General features: G+C 46.1%; 2 protein-coding genes and 1 long non-coding RNA gene across 8 annotated transcripts; 1 reads left to right on the forward strand and 2 right to left on the reverse strand.

Annotated features, from left to right (window-relative positions):
• Positions 1–47: 47 nt before the first annotated feature.
• On the reverse strand, positions 48–17535 carry drongo. 5 transcript variants are annotated; one of them, NM_001169377.1, is made up of 6 exons: positions 16363–17535; positions 3010–3842; positions 2168–2635; positions 1817–2011; positions 1438–1754; positions 48–1047 (listed from the first exon to the last, which is right to left on the reverse strand). In NM_001169377.1, exons 1-6 carry the CDS (start codon positions 16530–16532, stop codon positions 1009–1011), a joined length of 2022 nt encoding a protein of 673 aa, NP_001162848.1. In that variant the 5' UTR covers positions 16533–17535; the 3' UTR covers positions 48–1008. The 5 variants fall into 5 exon arrangements, with proteins under 5 accessions (NP_001162848.1, NP_001162849.1, NP_477239.2 ...); NM_001169378.2 differs by lacking the exon at positions 16363–17535 and adding an exon at positions 9078–9407; NM_057891.3 differs by lacking the exon at positions 2168–2635.
• Positions 17166–17627, forward strand: lncRNA:CR44060 (long non-coding RNA:CR44060). Its single transcript, NR_073684.1, has one exon. It is a non-coding gene; the product is annotated as a long non-coding RNA:CR44060 (long non-coding RNA).
• An 87-nt stretch (positions 17628–17714) lies between these two features.
• On the reverse strand, positions 17715–19194 carry CG4291 (uncharacterized protein). 2 transcript variants are annotated; one of them, NM_001272917.1, is made up of 4 exons: positions 19092–19194; positions 18963–19035; positions 18182–18906; positions 17715–18123 (listed from the first exon to the last, which is right to left on the reverse strand). In NM_001272917.1, coding segments are annotated over exons 1-4 (1017 nt in total). In that variant the 5' UTR covers positions 19094–19194; the 3' UTR covers positions 17715–17906. The 2 variants fall into 2 exon arrangements, with proteins under 2 accessions (NP_001259846.1, NP_608551.1); NM_134707.3 differs by having other exon boundaries at positions 17780–18123.
• Positions 19195–19224: the final 30 nt, after the last annotated feature.

The raw sequence follows: 19224 nt of genomic DNA on the forward strand, positions 1-19224 counted from the left end.
TCTCATGGTTGGACTACATCAGGAATCAAAAGAAAACAATATTAAATGATAGCGTTCTTATTTGTTTTTATTGAAATTTCGTAGTTTTAAATAACTTTAAGGCTTCGATAATGTTTGACACGTTAAGGCATGGGCATGGACATGTGAGCAGTGAATTGAGTCATGGATTCGGGGTTCGATGGATGGGTGGTGGGGGAGTGGTGTTAATGGAGGTATTACACGAGGCTTACAATCAGACAGTATATGTACAAATGTCTGCCGTGGGTGCAACCAAAAGAGGCTTGACTCGCGAGCTGAGCAATCTATCTGCACGGCCGATATCGCACGTACTAGTGTATAAAATTAGCACACGAAAAGCAGATGATTAGCAATGGAAACAAGAAGCAATTCATTAGGTACAAAAGCGTATATGTATATCTGTATCTGTACTAACTGTGTCTGAATCTGTATCTGTATCCGTATATGTATAGTCGTACGTTATAATATTTAGTTTTATAATCTTATTAAGGCCACACAATCAATAACTGACAAAGTTCTTATCCGCAACGAAAGTGCTAAATGGGACAAAGACAAGTACGAGGATGGATAAAACAAATAACAGAGTGTCTGGACCAACTGCATCCTCCACTAGGATGAGGATTAGTAGCTATGTTAGTGGATGAAGTGTTCATGGGCGCTTAGTACAAGTATAGAGTTCTAGGGCAAACGGCAAATACAAATATCCGTATCCGTAAACGTTAGAGTAGAGTTACCATGTAAAAGAATATATCAACGCCCCAGTCCGCCTCCGCCATCCGCGAGGACTAGCGTCAGCGTGGAGCCTTTCGGGTGTACATATTTGGGCTATGTACACAAAGAGTGCTCTCCGGCGTGCATTATGTATACATAGATTAACGCTATTGTTAGTAAAATGGACTAATTTCGGTTCGGTTCCTCCGCGTCTGCTCTTTGTTCGCTGGCTCAGCGCCTCTGCCAGGTGGCGCGAGGCGGATTCTCCCGGGTTGAGTCTCATAAGAATGGATTGTTGGTGTTCATGGCGCCGCTGGCCTGTGGGGTATAAAGGAGGAATTGTGTCTTTAGCAAATATTGATGATCTGGACGCAGCCAATCCTGTCTGGATTTAATGTGGCAAAGGAACGTGGGAAACAGAATGTTTGCTTGATTAATATTTATTGAAGAGAAGAATTACTCAGCTCTGTGTTATTGTTTATCACTATGGACGGCACACAAAGTTTTACAATTGCTAATTAGAGGAATAGTAAGTATCATGAATGTATCTAAGGTAGTGTGTGACTGGTGAGGTCCACCAAAAGGGAAACTGCACGTATCTAGAATTCTTAAGTATTTTATTTCACTTCTCCACTTGCAACAGATTGCCTCCTTGCCACCACTTTCTAATTTGTCGATTTAATCCAGAGGGTCGGTTCTCATACTCACTGCAAAGGGATTGTTGGCCATCACAGGAGCGGGTTGCATGCTGCCGAAGCCGCAGCCGTTGGGCAGACCCTGCGAGATGGCGAACCCGTTGTTGTTGAAGTTGAAGAAGCTCTGCTGTTGCTGCTGCTGCTGCTGGAGGAGATGGTGCCCCATCTGCTGCTGGGAACTGCTGCCGTAGGCATTTGGTATGAGCGTCAACTGGCCATAGAGATTCTGCTGGTGCTGCTGCTGTTGCTGCTGCTGGAATGGATTCACCACATGGCTGCTGAGCTGCTGCTGTTGCTGGCCCTTGAAGGGATTTGGATTGTTGTTGAGGGCTGAAAACAAGAGTCCAATTAGTGGGGGCCGCACGAAAAAAAGCTCGGTTAAAAGGACTCACCTCCACCAAAGGCATCTGTGGCCTGAACATTGCCACTGGTGGGCGTGGGCGTCTCTGTGGCGCTTTCGCTGGCCTTCAGTTCTCGCAGCTGCTCGTCGAGATCCTTAAGAGCGGCATATCGATCCTCACTGGGCGCCATCGCTGCATTTCCGCCCTTGGGCGGACTGGTCGTATGGCCGTTCTGCAAGGGAGCACCTGCAACATGGGAAGACTAGTTAATACACTCTTCCGGGATATGTCTTCGCAGTAAAAACCGAACATGAACTAAACAAGGTCAATCGATCAAAAGAGCGAGCCAAATGCAACAGAAACCATAACAGAAAACTCAACTCAAGGCAATCAAGAACTTACTCCACGTAAAGAAATCATGGAAATTGGCATTTAAAACATTCATCTCATGATCATCCGCCTGATCTTCTTGCGAACTATTTGATATGGAGCTGAACAACGAATACGAAAAGGAGGGCTTCTCTGGATGATTTCGATGCTGCTCCTCACTGACAAGGTAGGGCAGGAAGGGATTCGAAGGGGAAAGGGGCGTAGTAGTACTAATCGAAAAGGAGTAGCCCAACTCCGGCTGTTTAGTTTGGGACTCCTTTTCCTGCGCCTCTATTCGCATCTCGTCCTCCCAAAAATTCCACGCAAGCTCTGGTTCTTCTCGGACGGTTGGCAATGGTGATGATACTGCGGGAACTTGAGCAGGAGCTGGCGCAGGTGCTGGAGGGCGGGCACCTGGTGGCGAGTCATCGCAATCGTCGAAGGGATCGTGGAAGCCCCGCCTGCTCCAGTCGCTGATCCAATCGTTAAAAGTCGGTGGAGCTGGATTCAGCCAAATATTGAGATAATTAGAAAGTGGATGCGAACTCTTGGTGTGGGGTGCTCCAAGTGGAAGGCGAGCGAAGGGCGCGCAAGCAAGCTGCAGGGTCTTTCAGGATGCCAAGCCGCAGGTGCAGGAGCGAAAGGATGTGTTTGAACAACTCATATTTGAAAACTACTGCATTTCACTTAGCGTTCAATACATGTACAATTTGGTTTGCTTCGATGGATGAATGATTCATTCGAAAGGATTAAATACACTCTGAATGATAAATCATATTTCACAAATGTTGTGCTGAATATAGCCTCTTTTGATAAAGAAAGCAAACTAATTGAATGAAAAATAAAGAAAGCCGGGCTGAGAGATGGAAACTTACCCACTGCATTGTAGATGGGAGCGTGATCGAAGTCGGCAAAGTTCTCAGTGCCCTGATGACCATTGCCATTGAGGAGCTGCTGCTGATGCAGCTGCTGCTGCAACTGCTGTTGCTGCTGGAGATGAGCTGCCCGGATGGGCTGCACCTTGGCGTAGCCATTGCTGGAACCCACTGAGGACACGGACGACACCGCCGGCGATCCTGTGGAACGCGCCGATGTGGCGTCGAAAATGTTGGCCGAGCCAAAGTCAGCCACAAAGTCGCAGTCCGCACCGAAGCCATTGCTAGCACAACTGCTGGTGTCGGAAAGAGCTCCAGTGGATGTGGAACCGGCGCTGTTCAGGCTGCTCAATCCGCCACCCAGGCCAAAGGCATCGTGATTGTTGTTTTGGCTGTTGTTCTGGTGATTATAGTGTGGCCTACTGATCGAGGATGAGGTCTTTCCAGAAGAGTTACTCGACGAGTTGGCCACCTTCTGCAATCCATTGGCCGAGGTCCGCTGGGCAGCAGGAGGCGTCAAATGGATGCTGGCATACCCATTTTGGTGGCCATTCTGAGTGTGGTTCGTCGCCGGAGCAGACGACTTCAGGTTGACCGCATTGGCCAGCGACTTAAGAGGACTGGCCGGCTCCAGGTAGTATCGCTTCCGCTCATACTTGTCCATCATCAGTTCGCGCTGCTCCTGCTGGTGCACAGCCCGCTTCGGATCCCACAATCCCAGCCAGGTCTTGGCACACAGCTCGTTGCCATGGCTGCGCAGGAAGTCGATCTCGTCCTGTGTGAATGTGGCCATCGATATGGATTTCACTCGATGTGGCGGCGTCAGACCGCGCCTGGAAAAGAGGCAAACAGAAAGATATTGTAATGAAAACCCATTTTCTATTAAGGAAAAACCATTCAATGTGCGTATGTTCATCTTCTCTAGTTAATAATCAACAACCATCGGCTCTAGTTCTCCAAAGTAGTTCTCTATTCTATTTCGGAAATTGCTCAAGATTAGCCCAATTTGTCGCCCATTTGCAGTCAGGTGGCGAAGATGGTGGTGGTTGCTTGACCCACTTGTACCCACCAGAATGACCCGTCAAATAGGCGTTCAATTTCAGTTAATTGCGCAAATTAATTGCGCTGGCCTTGGGGCAGAAAGCAATTGGAGCACTTTGGAGTGCCCAGAACGCCATGAAAAATGAAACCCATAAACAAACCGAAGAGGCGCCCTGGCCGGTGGAGAGTTTTCCAGCAAATTTCGCCCCGCAACGATGGCTAATTTCGGTTTTTCACGAATTTCCCGAACGAAACGAGTACACACGGGTGGCAGCAACAACTTGGCCACAACATGGCAACAGCAACAGCAACGGCAACGGCAACAGTAACAGTAACAACAACAGCAACCGCAGAAAAACAGCACCAAAAGTGGCAAAAGTGGTAGAAGAGGGCCAAATATGCATTGCTGGGGGAAACAGAAACTGGACGTTTCACATGAACGCTTCGCTGGCTCCAGTTGGTTGTAGGTTGTTGGTAGCTGGTTAACTGGTTGCCGCATGGAAACAGATAGAACAAGAGGTATGGGTCTAACGACTAGAAGATACCCTGCAGCTTAATAGTACCAACTCAACACGAGGCAATGCAAAACTTTTAATCCTTTTGTCCTCAAGAACTTTTGTTTTTCGTCTGCTGAAAATCCTGATGAATGAATGCAACCCATATTCCCCTTCTCGTACTGGGTATCAAAACCGGCAAGCTGATGTGGAACATGCAGTGAAAATTCTAGAAGCTGCTGATTGCTGGCTAATGCCATTACAGCCATCTGAGCCAAGGGAATGACGTCCTTTGCCATTGCATCCCGTCCATTCCCATGCTTCTTATGCAATTGTGACTCAATTTGAGGACGGAAAATGGAAGTCCCTGCTAGAGATAGAAATAGAAGGAGGAGGAGGAGGAAAGCGGATGTCTTTGAGTGCTCACCAGAAAACAATCAACTCTCACTTAAGTAGGGCTCGCAGCCGAGCGGATCGAAGGGGATTGGATTAGAGCAACTCCTCCACGGCTGACCCGTGACCAACGGAGCACAGCTGAACAGCTGAACAGCAGAGGACGACTTCCGCCGGCGGCTAAATGATCTGTGAAGCTGCGATTCCGCAGCGGAAATCAACAGGAGGTTGTCTGACCTTACACGGCTTGTAAGCCGTCTCAATACAGAATGGCCATCGCTGCACAAGGAGAAATAGAGCTCACTTGCTCACTTTAGTTGAAATAAATAAACAATTCGCAACTTGCTATCTGTTTTAAAGGTCTGGGGAAGTAACAAATAGTTTGTATAGAAGGCTCTATTGCTATCTTATCTTATCAGTCCGCTCTTGAACTATTACTATTAGTAAGTATCTTAAATCAGTTAACCTTAAATACCTAATTCTAACAATGGTGACCACATTAAAGGCACTTGAAAGAGTGGCAGTGTGCTTGAAACCCTCGAAACACCCCACTCCTTAATAGACACTTGATTAAATCATTAAATAAACTCAATTTACGGTGTTCTACTTATCCAATGACACTTTAATTTCCATTTCGACATACAAAGCTAAGAGAAGTTTAAGACGCAGGAAAAGCTAGTAGCTGTAAAGCCAATAACCACTGAACGAGGATAATTTTCGAATAAGATTTACCTTTTAAATTTATTCCGTTTTAATCCTATTAAAATATCAACATGGCATTTGCCGGACTAAGGCGAGCACAGTACGTGATGTTTTTTTTTTGTGTGCGGCAAACACCACTCAAGTGGTGCCCAGTTTTCCGAGTGGCCACATCCACGAGAGCACGCACAGGCAGTTCGTTAGGGCATCGGATGAGGAGGAGGAGTAGATGGGGCTGGGGTTGTGGATGTGTATGCAGATGTAGCTGCAGTGGCAGTGGCAGTGGCAGCTGCAAGTGGCAAAAACAAAGACCGTGGCAGAATAATGCGCCATGTGGCAGTGGCTATTTTTGAAATCCAGCCGCGGCGGAGAAAGTGAAAGTTGCCTCTACACGGAATGTAAAAGCAGTGGCGGCATTAGAGGCACTCATTCGGCCACGCCCACCGTTTAAGGCGTGCATTTGAAACGCTCAGTCAAGAGGGAGGCGGCAGCAGATAATTGACAATCACAGCCGTAATGACTGCAAATTTCCATGCAGCTGAGTCTTCGGTTAATGCGAAAAAAAAATCCAATAGCCTCTTTAAAAGCGGTTCTGGGAAATAAATCACGTAGTAAGTGCGCCAATAAATGCTAAACTTCCGCTGGAAATAGTTCTCAGGAAACTACACATGTCATGCGGGTTAAGGACGTACAAGTATATATATATTTACTGCTTCAAGAATGATCGAGAATTTCGAGACCCGATTTCGCGCCAGTAAACAGGATGGATGCACGAAAGCATTCAACTAGGTCTCAGTTGCCAGTTTTCCAATGCAAACTCTAAGCCTCTTTGCGCTGTGTTCAATATTAGCATTGCAATGCTAATTGTTATACGAACCCAGGCAGTAAACACATTCGCATTGGCACACACTCGTCGTCATCAGCGGAGGAATTCTCATCCAGCCACATCTGCATGGCGAGAGCTCGAGAATGGCAGAGTGCCATGCTAATTGAGAGTCAACAAAGCAGCGCTGGAACTCGCAACTGGAATCGGAAAACTGTGTCACACCTCGCAGGTCATGGCAGTTCAAAGGGCAAAGGGCAAAGGGTACAGGCAAAGGGGACTGACATGACTGAAAAGGGATTTATCCCCCTGATACAATAAACCAATTCACAAAATTAGTAATCGACTTGGAGAGTACAATTTCAACAAAGGCGATACTAAAATGGATTTCTGTTGAAAGGGAAGCAAACATAGTACGATATTTGAAATACATTTATGCACATTAACTTGCAAGCTAGCAAATAACTTACTTACTTGCTTCGACTGTAATGGGAATTTCTTTAAGGATGCATTTAAGCTAATAGGCTGAGAATTGTTTGAGATTTTATGGACCATTTCGAGGAAGGTTACCACCGGCATATATATGTACATACATGTATGTACATACGACGACACCCCACCTCACAGTTTCCACATAGTCACCGTCTCCGCCGGATGAGACCCGGGACCCGCGATCAGAGATCTCGGATCTTGAATCTCGAATCTCGAATCTCGGCGGTTTCAGTTTCGCTTCGTGCTTGGCACAAGTGGATACAACGAAAATTAAAACAAACACAGAGACAATTTAGAGACTGAGACGAGCGACTGTAGTGCAGATAAACAAAAAGCTTAGCTTACAATCACTCACACTCTGGCATTTTGCGCTGGCTTCAAAAGTGCAAAACCCGTTTTTGCGCGTTTTGCGCACTCAGCGTGAAAAAACCAACCAGCTGAGCTTCGCGCTCTCAAACAAAAACAAAAGTAAAACTCGTTGCGGCAGAAAATACAAAAAGCCAAACGGTGATATGCATAGAAAATAAATACAATGAGCACCGCGTCGAGTACGTCGAACAACCCACGAAATACAAAGCAAATCAAATCAAACTCAAAATCGAATTCGGAATCGGACCTACCACATGCTATATGTACTCTATATATACTATATACCACTGGAATATTCAGCGGAAATCGAGAAAATCAAAAAGTAAACAACTGCAGGCCGAAATATGAAAATAAATATGTATTAACTTAAGTACGAACCTTTGAGTTCGTGTAAGCCTAGAAGTGGGAAACACCCGAACCATCAATCTAGAGGGGATATATATATATATATATATATATTCGGAAGGGGACACACATATGGACAACGCCATTTCGACGATTATAAGAAACGCGAATATTAAACAAGCAACAATCACTGATTATTTTTACTGACGTCTGGTCGGCTACATTCGACGACAACTGTGTTAATGGTAATTTTTGGTCTGAATAAGAGCATTACTATATTTACTAAGTTCATTTAGTTGCACCGGGCTGAATTATAGAAGAAATATTTGTTTACTTCATTGTATATATTTCCATTTCGATTCAGATTTGAATAAATTCGCCAAAGCAAACAACACGTCCATTAAATTAAATGCACAACAAGTTTAGCATTGCCACTCATTTCCCCCCGTCGAGGGTATGCAAATATAAATGCGAAACAAAAAACAGATACCGAGCAAAAACAAAAGCATCTACGCAATTTCTCGAGTATAAATACCATTTCTTTTTCATTCCCATGAGTCACGGATCCCAGACAGTCGGGGGTTCAAGAGCGGTGCCAATTCAGCAAAATATACGCAAGTATATGTATATGTTGGTTTACACACAGAGAAATACTTCGTAGCTGGCATATTTAAAATGGAACATTAATATGATACATATACCACACATATATAGTATGCGATCACAATCGTCGTTGAAATCTTAAACTGCCTGATTATGCACTAGAATAGCCGTCATTTTTCTCTCTGTGCAGGCGGGCACATTCACTGTGGGGCTGAAAAAAGCAATTAGTCAATTTCCAAAGAACCCCGGAGACGGGAAGACCTTGCCCCAAGCCCCAAGACATGACTCGTTGCTTGGCAACCGAAAGCGGTGTGGTGATGATCTCGGGGAGATGCAGAAGAATGACTCTGGGGCCAGTGGAGCAGCTATTACAGTTAGTTATGACCACTCCACGGAGCTAATTTGATTTTTAGAGCCTCACTCTTTAGGCCAACAAACACTTTCTAGCTACGCCAATGTGGCGTGGTCCAGTTTCGGGCCTTAATGGCCCAAATGCCGCTTACGAAATAGCCCAAAATGGATGGCCAATTAAATCAATATCACCATAGCCATCAATACACGTTAAAATCAATTATTACGAGCTCCATTCCGAAATGGAAAACAAGACAATTTATCATTTCATTCTTATCAATTTATTGGACTTCACGGTTTAAATCACTTTAATGCCGCCAGGAAACGGAAATTTATTGAAACAATTTCGACCATTTATTTTGAACTCTCAATGATTTATATATTTAATAGCAAATCTTCACTTAATTAAATATTGAATAAAATTCCTTTGCCTTCGATTTGGTCTTAGGCCAACTTACTGCGTTTGAATCTCGAATGGAGAAGCGCTCTTGATCGGAGACCTCTGGCAGAATGCGACTGCGGAGTGACTGGTGATGAGCTCGAAACGCAACTGGCGCCCCACCAGACCGGATCACAGACCAGATCAGACCAGCCGGAGAAGTCTGGCGCAAGTGCGTTTCAGACGAAGCGGAATTCATGCAAATTGCGAACGACAAGTGCGATAAGTGGGAGTCAAGGGGCCCACATACGTACCAGGAATCGATGCTCGCCATGCGAACTGGGAATATCATTAACACACGCCCCAATCAATGCAGCACTAGAGTTCCTCCCTCCAAAGCATCCGAAATAATGAAACAAATAACTGCTCAAGAACCTCACTTGATCATGATCGCCCGAGTGTGTTCCTCCTTTATTGGATCTCAACTTCCTAATTACGCGAGAAATTAAGCTGAGTGGGCTCTTTGTTCCCTCTTGGGGAAGTTTCGTGAGGCGCAGCTGAGTTGAGATTGATTGGCATTGGTATTGACCTCAAGATAAAGAAGTGCCATCGATGAATCAGCCGTACACAGTATGTGTAAGTGCAGCCGAGTCGCCGTTTTGTGGGTGGCGTCCCTGGAATTACACTGAAAGTCAATCTTTGTCTCGGGACTACAGTGGTTCGAGCAAGCTCATGCTTAGCCAGCCAAGTGGAGGCTCATCCAGAGCTAAAAATACAACGCCACCGGGTTTGAATTTCAAACCGCAAGTGACACACAAGGCGAAAAAGCGAAGGCGACGGGATCGAGACACAAAGCCTGGCCATTGAAACGCGCACATTTCCAAACACAGTGGACACTGACTAATTGGAAACCTGCAACCGACTAACTATAGATTTGATCGTCGAATACTTACAGCATGAATAATCGCAAGTTTCCATATCATAGGGCTATTGATCATACAATTCTAGCGCTTTCCGTGGAGCAGTCATTCGTGTGATATTTTATATTGAATGAATGTTCAAAAGGCTCTGAACTTTAAACTAAAAGTCTGGTTTATCTACACTTTGTCATTATTGGCTTGTTATTAATTATAAATGGGATAACTGAAATTACCAGTTGAAAGTTGGCAATTACATATGAGGCAATTAATTACCCAGCGCCCACTGTACTTGCGAGTGGGCTCCACAAATATTGGGCGAGTGTTTGTTTGGCAAATAGATGAAAATTGCCGCTAACTTTGATTTGGCTTCTGTTCCCTCTTTCCCTGCCACCAAGTGCGAAATTGACCTCGACTGGACAAACACACTCTAAGTGAGCCAAGGCTCCGAGTCAAAGTCGATCGGAAGGCGAAAGTCCGGACTGGTCACGTTCCGTCCAATGCATCCAGCTCTACGGCGATCCATCGGTCACGGACTACACGGAAAAATAAATTGTGTGAATGTGAACTTGAAGTTCGTAGATCAAATGATGTAAGCCACAACATGCGCCTTTATTGAGTGCATAATATCAAGGAGGTATTAATCACTCATTTTAGCAAACAAGTTTTTCTTTCTGTGCAAGGGAAATTGCAATTCAAGGTCGTTGCGGCTAGAGGAAGCAAACTACTTGACTAGTATATTATAGCTGAGCCACCAGATAAAGCCGCAGCGATCCAGCGATCCGTCTCTCTTTCACTCAACTCGAGAACATTTCGCCTACTTGTGGAGCTCAATTCATAACACCGCCGCGGGTTCCCAGGCCCGGAAAAACATGAAAAGCGAGCAGAACTTTTTGCGAGAAAAGCGCTGACCCACTCTAAATGCAGAATACAGAATGCAGAAAGCTGAGCTGTCCAGCTGGGGAGCGATTTAATTGCAAAGTTATTATGCTGAGCTGAAAAAACAGCAAAACGACAGACGCTGCACTTTTTCATTCCCGCTCCCTCGGTGGCGTTACTCAATTAGGCCAGGCCAAATGGAAAGAGAATCCCACGCATTCCGAACCCGATTCCGATTCCCGTTCAGCTTCTTGCCCCCCCTCCCATGTGCTCCCCGATGCGCCCCCAATCCCAGAGAAGCTGCATATGTGGGCGCCTTCAAACGAGTCCGAGTCTGATGTCTAACTTCGGTGCGACGTTGTGCGGATGCACTGCGAGAAATAGAAGCTCAAGTTACAGTCTTATTTCAGTTAGGACCAAATATAGAAGCACCATTATTTAATATACTTCATCGCTTTTGGCGCAGAGTGGTCGCCTTTGGCATTCGCTGACAGTTCGCCGCGTTTGTCGCACAATGTAAATTAAACTTGGCAGCAGGAGAAGTTCGGGAGAAGGGGGCAGTTGGAATGGGGAGCGAGGACCCTCCACTGGGGCGCTATGAATATTTTAATAATGCCATCGTCTGAGCCAGAGCTGCAAATTGCCAGAAGAGCCTTGAGCTCTTTCGGTGGCCGTGGGATGGCGAATGAAAAATTCAAAAGGACCTCCGGATTCGCCATTGAGCCATTCACTCGGCCGGAAAGAGATTTCTCGGACAAAGCCTTGTGGGCAGCCGGATTATGGCATCTCCGGCGGAATCTACAGTGGCTGGCCGTGCTGGTTGCCATAAATCGTGACATTTTATGACTAAAATGAGTTATTCAATATATCCAGCATATATATAATTTGATTAATTGAATGCCCAGTTTGGCCAACAAGATGCATATGCAGATCCACTGTGCATGTGACCATATGGCAGCTCACCCCAGGACTTCCCAGAAAGAGCAATCGAGGCACGCAGCGGTCTCCACTGGACGATGTGCCTCCCAGCGAGAAAATGGGTATGCGGGCCAAGCAGAAACCATAAATCTCCGTGTGGGCAGGCGCCTCCTGCTCTGTATCGTGCTCTTGGACTCTCTTCTCTGGCGGCATACACTTGAAAAAACTCACACCCTGTCTTTGATCAGCATTCAGCAATGTGAAAGGAGTATATGCATGAATCAATCAACTACAAAGAACACAAGATTTTCAACATATGAGATTGTTTGAATGTTTGAAAAGGGAATTTTTTGTTTAGGTGTATTATCGAGCTCTTCTAATTGCCAATTGGCCCTTCTCTCCAGCTGTTTGTGCTCTTTTTTTGGGGGAGGGAGTGGCGCCTGGTGGGCGAAAGTGGAGCACCTCCCCCTCGCGCCATGTCCGCCCACATGTTTCCGCATTTGAATTGCACTCACATCTGAGAATTGAGAACTCAAAAGCGAGAGCCAAATCGCTTGACGCTTCGCGTTTGCGCCTCTGCATTATTAATAGATTTCAAATCTCTATTTCAAGGCGAGCGCCAAAACGCGCAGGAAGGGGTGGGGGGTGTGGAGGGGGAAGGCGCTGAGTTGGATGGTGGAATTACCAACAACAGCGAAACAAAGGAACCAACAGTAATTACAACAACGACACCTTGTGCTTGCGCCTTTGAATCAAAACTGCGCAATAATTGCCGGCCACCCCCACCTCCTCCGTAAATACATATATATATATTCCTATCTTTATGGACCCCACACCCCGCACAATCCCCCAGCTCCACTTCCTTTAAAACTCATAAGCGATTCACAAACATTTCCTCAAATGCTAAACGAGTTCGGGGCGACTCAATTTGATTCCAGGAACTCAAATCACAGCGAATACAGTGGAATAAAATCCAGAGTCTAGCAATTGCCATCAAAATATAATCCTAATCTCATCACGTTGATCCAATGGCTAAACCATTACTCAAGTATCATTGTAATTAACTTTGGTTACGACACTGTGAAGAGAGCAATTATATTGTTGCATATTTAGGCAATTTTAGATTATTGCGATCAAATACAGCTGATGCACTCCGATCGCAGTTAAGATCAACTTTTCTCTCAGTGTGGAATACATTTTGCATTTTGAATAGAGAGACAAAATGGGAGTGCTGTTCAGTGTACACATTTGGCCTCTTGTTTTTATATTTAATTGCTCTTACGCTTCGCCTTTTGCCTGCTTTTCTTTTGGTTTGTTCGTTTGTTGTCTTGGCCTTTTCGGCGCATAGAGAGGCAGCAGTAAAGGGGCCACACAGCTGACACCGCATGGTGAAAGTGGGCCCCTTCCCCCAACCCCGCCCCCCATGGTCCTCTTTTCGGGGCTGTCAAATGCAGACATGTTTATGCTGTTTCATAATCGGAAATTAACATACGAGCCGCAGAACGGGCCAAATAAGAAATAAAAAAAACGAGAGAGCGAAAGACGTGCTCCGAGCTTTTGTGGGCTCCACTCGAAGGCAGTTGGCCCAGTTCGACTGCAACTGCAATGCCAACGCGATGGGCATGGGGAATCGGGGATTCGGAAAGCGGGTGGGGTCTGCTCCACAGTTCACTTGCCCGTATGTACAAATGTACCTACAATACGACTTAATGGTTTTGAAAATTCAAATATGAAAGGTTTTTGATACCCCCTCTTGGTTTGGTAACAAATTGATATCAGAGATAGGAAGTTTGGTACTTTTAGAAGCATCAGATCAGTTTATCTAATAATTTCATATTATATATCAACTAATATGCCATATATGCCATATATATGTATTTTATGTGTGCTATAGCATGACTACAGTCATCGACTCCCAGACAGATAGAATCGCACAAACAACCAACGAATGACTGCAAACATACAATCGTGACCACAGAAATAGCTCAGCCGGGAAGATTGATAAAATATTTTAAATAAAAGTTTAAAAACATAATAAAAATGACTCAAACACTCCAAAACGAAGTCCAGGAAATCGCACATAATAAACTTGTTTTGAAAGATTAAGCGTATAAAAACACTTGTATATGTAATCAGTTTAGAAAAAATCACAGTTGACACAAGGAAAACAAATTACGGCATTTGATGGTAAAATTGTATTAAATAAAGTAAGCATTATGAAAGATGCTTACTAGAAGAAGTAAATCTATCTGAAATTTAAAGCAGAAATATAAGCACCTCCAATGTATAGCTAAACATTTTCACATCTAGCAATGGGTATTTCCATTTTTCGCCTGAACTCGCACTGATTCACATCCCCAAGTTATTTAATAATTGAATAATGCACTATTAAGCCGGCAACTTCGTATTCAAATGACCATTGCTGTGTGTAGTTAGTGTGTTGTGTGCGGTGGGAATGATGACGAAGCCTGAGAAAGTGGCTCACCATTGCTGCTCCGCTCTGCTCTGCTCAGCTCTGCTCCCAATGGCCGTTTGCTTTCGCCTTATCTAATCAACAAGTTTCTTGACTTTTATGAGCCAGCACAAGCTTTGAACCCTGCAAAAGCCAAAGAGTAAAATAAAACAAAAACAAAAAAAAAACAAAGCAACCGAAATGCGGTGTGGCAGCAGATGGCGGCGACTGCTGCTTGATTGAGGTGCAACAATTTGTCTGCAATTGGAGGCGCAACAGCAGCAGCAACTTCGGCCCAAAAATACAACCGAGTGTGGCTGGCAAAAGCCGTCGGACGGGTTTTCCTCCCCGCGCCACCGCGGACATTCCCATTCTGAAACCCACTACCATTGCCAGTTCCATTCTCATTCCTGAACCGCTTCCTCCATTAAGCGCTCCAAGTGACCGGCCGGTCTGCAGCGGATTCCAATATCCAAAGGCGGGCCGAACATGCACAGCCATTTCTTCGTGAGTCGGAGGAGTTGGTTTCATTTGGTATTCCCTGCACTCGCTCCCTTGTCGCAGTCGACGTTCCAGTCTCATTTTCAGCCAGGAAGTTCGTTGTCGCCTGCTGTCGCCCCTGCCACGCCCCCTTCCTCGGCCGAGTCCCCCATTTGCTGCAGTACCTTTCCACACCCCTTTTTGGCTACACCGGCAGAAACGTGGCACGTCGTTAGACTAGTAACTGAAAAACCGCAGAAGTATCCGACTAACAGGACCAATTGTTTGTTACAATTAACCATTAACCCTTTCTCGCAGTGCAATCGCTTGGTGTCCCCGGCATTTATGTGGCTTTTCATTTACATGCCAACATTTGTTTCCCTTGGCAGTTGGCAACAAGGTTTGAGGACTAAGGATTGAGGATTGAGCACCGCACACCGAAGACTGAGGAATGGGCAATGAGTCATCGAAACAAGAGTTGGGGACTGCAGAGTGCAGCAGGGCGAACGCATTGCAGTTGGCTACTTTTCAACCTGGTTCCGATGATAGAGATAACTCAGCGGAGAAACCCGCATGCTGTCCAATTGAGAGGCCACAATCTGGGGCACACGAATCGTGGGAGACTGGGCTTCTGGACCTGGGCCAAGCGGAAGTTTAAGAGCAATCATGTAATGTGCTTGATCCGGAAATGCGTAAATCAAATGAAATGCAGTGTCGGCGGAGTGGTAATACATATATGACCCCAATTTGGCCATAGTGCTCACAAATCAAAGCCAATTTGCCAAATTACTTAGAGGGGCAAAAATAAAAAATAAACTGAGGGGCGCCAAGGACACCCACAACTCAACCGCCAGGTGGGCGGCTCTCGAAAACGTCTCCCCACGGAAAAACACGAATAGAAAGCGACGCCGGCGAAGACAAAACAATTTCGTTCGCCGCGATGTCGCGCAATTGAAAGTTTTGTCTTCGATTTGCATTTGCATTCAAAAAGGAAAGGAAGCCAAATTGTGCGAAATTGTTCGAAATTGTTGGGGAATTGCTTTCGCTTTCACACACAATACGAAATAATAATGGGGGGCGGGATCGGACATTGCATCGATCGATCGCAAATTATCGGTCACTCCACTCGGGCACAGATCCCAAATGGACGTCAGGCGAGTTCAAATTGGCTGGGTTCAAGTCAAGATAACACGGGAGACCAAGAAAGGTCCACGGATCGACGTTGATAGCTCTCAATTTGCATTTCTATTTTTGGAAACACTCAAGGCAATATTTTATATGACTCCTAAACGCAGTGGGGGTAGCCCATTTGGCAGTTATCAGAATATGTATATAGGTAGCCAGCTTTTTGATAAAAAACATGTGTGAATTCAACCAAAAGCCATTCAAGAAAGCCATAACCATAAATGTCGTATATCTGGATTCTTCTTGTGGAAGATTTTAAGAGATTTGTCAGTTCATAACCCACCATCCTTATTCTACAAATCTCAAGCTAGATCAATCTGTGCATCGGAAATTGTTTGAAATATTTTCCAGAGGTATCTTGAATACCTGGTAAACTCAAAGAGACAACCAAAGAAATAACTAAAATATGAATAGCCAAGTTACAGTTACATTCTCATAACAAAGGTCACCTAGCAGGCGACTTATGCCTAATTCCTGGATCTACCCTACATTATCCCAGACTAGAAAACAACAACAAGAAGGCAAATACTTACAGGACTCCGGAGCAGCGGGTGCAGACAAAGGATCCGATGGTCATGTTCACGTAGGTTGGTCCTTTTTGGCCGCAGTCGAAGCACTGCCGATTGCTCCCCGTCCCGCTGGCCACTAGTTCCCGCAGGGCGAGCAGGTACTTGTCGTCCTGTTTCTTGCGCACCACCGCCATTGTCGCCGTCTCTGTCGCTCCCTTGGCCGCCGCCCTTTGTACCGCTTCCGGTACTACTGACGTCGACGTTGTCGTTGTTGTTGCTCCTGCTGCTGCGATGAGCGGCCTGACGGAGGGTCCGCTACCTGCGCGCTCCTCCTCGGATTCCTCCGCTTCCGCTTCGTGGCTCTGAGCCCGATCCTCGTCGGATCCAGCTAGCTGCTCGGTGTCCGAGGGCAGCCGCTCCTCGGGGGGCGGGAGTGGGTGGTGGTGGGTGGACCGCTCGGCCGCGTAGGGCGCAAAGGGGGCGACGGCGGTGCGGTAGGAGGAGGCGGCGTGGGGCGCGGAGCTGTTGTAAGCGTACACGAACTGAATCTTGCCTGATTTTTTGAATTCTTTCGGGAATTGGTATCGTTTACTTTCTGCTCCAAATTGACGTAAATTTCCGCTGTTATCGTTTTTTGCCTATCGTAATGGCTGGCTATCAGGATCGTTTAGGGAATCAAAAATTTTTATCGGGAATGCGAAACTGACGTAATTCCCCTTCCCCTCTTCTAAGCTTTCCTTTCCTTTTCTTTACGCAATTTTTGGCTTGACCTTTCCTCTCCTTCGACGCACACTCACACACTCACTTTGACACTCACACTGACAGGTGTGTGTGTGCGGTGCGATTTATCGAAAACCACTTTTCCGATTGCCCGTGTTATTGTTTACTTTTCACTTCTTCGACTCGCAGAATTTCGCTTCAATTCAATCTATTTACACCGAGTGCCGCTGCAATTGCCACACAGATTTCAGATTTCAATTGAAATTTCGACGCTGCGAATGCACTCGCCACTTTTGCTGCTTCCCCTTCTCCTTGTTTGTTTGCAGTGCGGATTCGAAGACGAGTGGAAAACGAACAGCGAAACGAAACGGAACGAAACCAAACAGCACAGCGCACTCGAAACAAAATAGCGCGACTCGACTCAACACAATTCCGACGCAAATTCCGACCGCTCGCCTACAACAACAGCAGCAGAGTGACCGTTGGCGGACGGGAGAAACATACCTCGTGTTGCCGCTGGAAATGCACTAAAATTGGACGGAGCTCTAAGACCTAAATATGCCGCAACTAAAGCACAGACACACACCGATTGAACCTAATTCGATAACTGTTATCGAAATTTAAAACTTTTTAAAAAACATATTACTATTTAAAATGTTGGGAAATATTTATTGAATGCAAGTCGACTAAAGATAATAATAATTCTACAATAGCTATGTTTAATCTAATATTAGTTAAACGCATCTCACTTTTTAATTGGTATAAGCAAACACTTAAAAACCTAAACATTTCCTATGCCTAAACCTAACTAGTAGGTGAAATATGCACATAAGCACATGGAGTACTTCTTAATCCTCGGCGCGCTGGCGGCTGTTTCCCTTCCTGATGAATTTCCGCTTGAACGTGGCGGGCGCAGTGGCGGCTATCTCCTCATCCAGACCGCCAATCGTCTTTTCCTTGAACTTCTTGACTGGAGGTTCTGGTTCACTCGAGGCGGAAACCACGGGCGCAGCACTGTAGTAATCCGTTTTGGGTAGCTGCCAGTCGATGGGCTGCTCAGGTGCTCTACAAAAATCCATAAATTTATCAGTAAATGCATTTGAACCTAGTAGGAAGGCCCTACTTCACTTCCACAGTTTGCCACTGTCCAATCTCTTTGGTGGCCGCCTCTTCCTCCGTTTTGAATGTCTGACGCCTCTCCTCCTTCTGCTTCTTTTCCTTGGGATTGTCCGTCCTGCGGAAGGCTTTCATCTTCTCTCGGTTCACCCTCGCCACTTCCTCGTCGACATTGGCGCGGAATTTCAGCGATTCCTCGGCCTGGGAGATCTGCTGCTGGTCGATGGCCAGCTGGTTGATGCGCTCGTACTCCTCGTAGGACAGATAGCCCTCTTTCGGCGGCTTCCACACGGATTCATTGGTCTTCACGTTCCAATAGTAGGTGTGTCCCTCGTCCGACTTGCCCTCCACCCAGAGGGATGCCTCGGGCACGGCTGCGTCGCTTGTTACCTTGCCGGGAGCCACCCGCCTCTGGTCTTCTTCTTCGTCGGACAATCCTTCCAGGCGCATGGGGTCCACTTGGCGTGATCTTCCGGCGAAGGAGTGAGCTCCGCCTGAGGCGGCAGCAGTGGCGGTGGCCCTCATTACCGTGTTAATGGACCTGGCGGTCATGTCACCGCGCGAATGGACATCCTGTGCGTACGACTTCATGGCCGCCTCCTCCATCTTGCGGATCTCCGCGTCCATTTTCTGGCGCTCCCGCTCCGATTTCTCGCTGTTGCGACTGATGTCCGTGATCCGCTTGGCCACATTCATCTTGTGCCGCTTGCCACTCTCGTGGAAGGCGACGCTCTGCGGGATTAGGGGTCATTAGAGTGCCGAAAAGCGAGTTTATTCTATGGACTCACCGCCTTGTTGTCGCTCAGCCAGCATTTGCAGAAGTCGCAGAACTTGCGCTCGTTTGATTTCCAGTACTCCGTCCTGTTGGAATCGAGAGTTAGCTATGGCAAAGCCGGAGGATAATAACGCAGACTTACATGATGATTTCTCAGCTTAATTGTTTCGAATACAAGTAATATTAAATTTTGTTTGCAATCGCAAATGAAAACAATGTGCGGGAGTTGCCACCCAGTCGCGAATGGAGCTGCACAATAGCTCCGTATCTGACTT

The sequence above is a fragment of the Drosophila melanogaster genome, chromosome 2L (assembly GCF_000001215.4).
Source record: "Drosophila melanogaster chromosome 2L".
Lineage (NCBI taxonomy): Eukaryota > Metazoa > Arthropoda > Insecta > Diptera > Drosophilidae > Drosophila > Drosophila melanogaster.

Coding starts and splice junctions, on each gene's coding strand:
- drongo (NM_001169377.1), bottom strand. CDS start 16,532: ATGGCGGTGGTGCGCAAGAAACAGGACGACAAGTACCTGCTCGCCCTG. Junction 2,636..3,009: donor TCCCATCTACAATGCAGTGG/GTAAGTTTCCAT, acceptor GGCTGAATCCAG/CTCCACCGACTTTTAACGAT. Junction 1,048..1,437: donor TGGCCAACAATCCCTTTGCA/GTGAGTATGAGA, acceptor TATACCCCACAG/GCCAGCGGCGCCATGAACAC.
- CG4291 (NM_001272917.1), bottom strand. Junction 18,907..18,962: donor GGCTGAGCGACAACAAGGCG/GTGAGTCCATAG, acceptor CTAATCCCGCAG/AGCGTCGCCTTCCACGAGAG. Junction 18,124..18,181: donor TGGCAAACTGTGGAAGTGAA/GTAGGGCCTTCC, acceptor GGATTTTTGTAG/AGCACCTGAGCAGCCCATCG.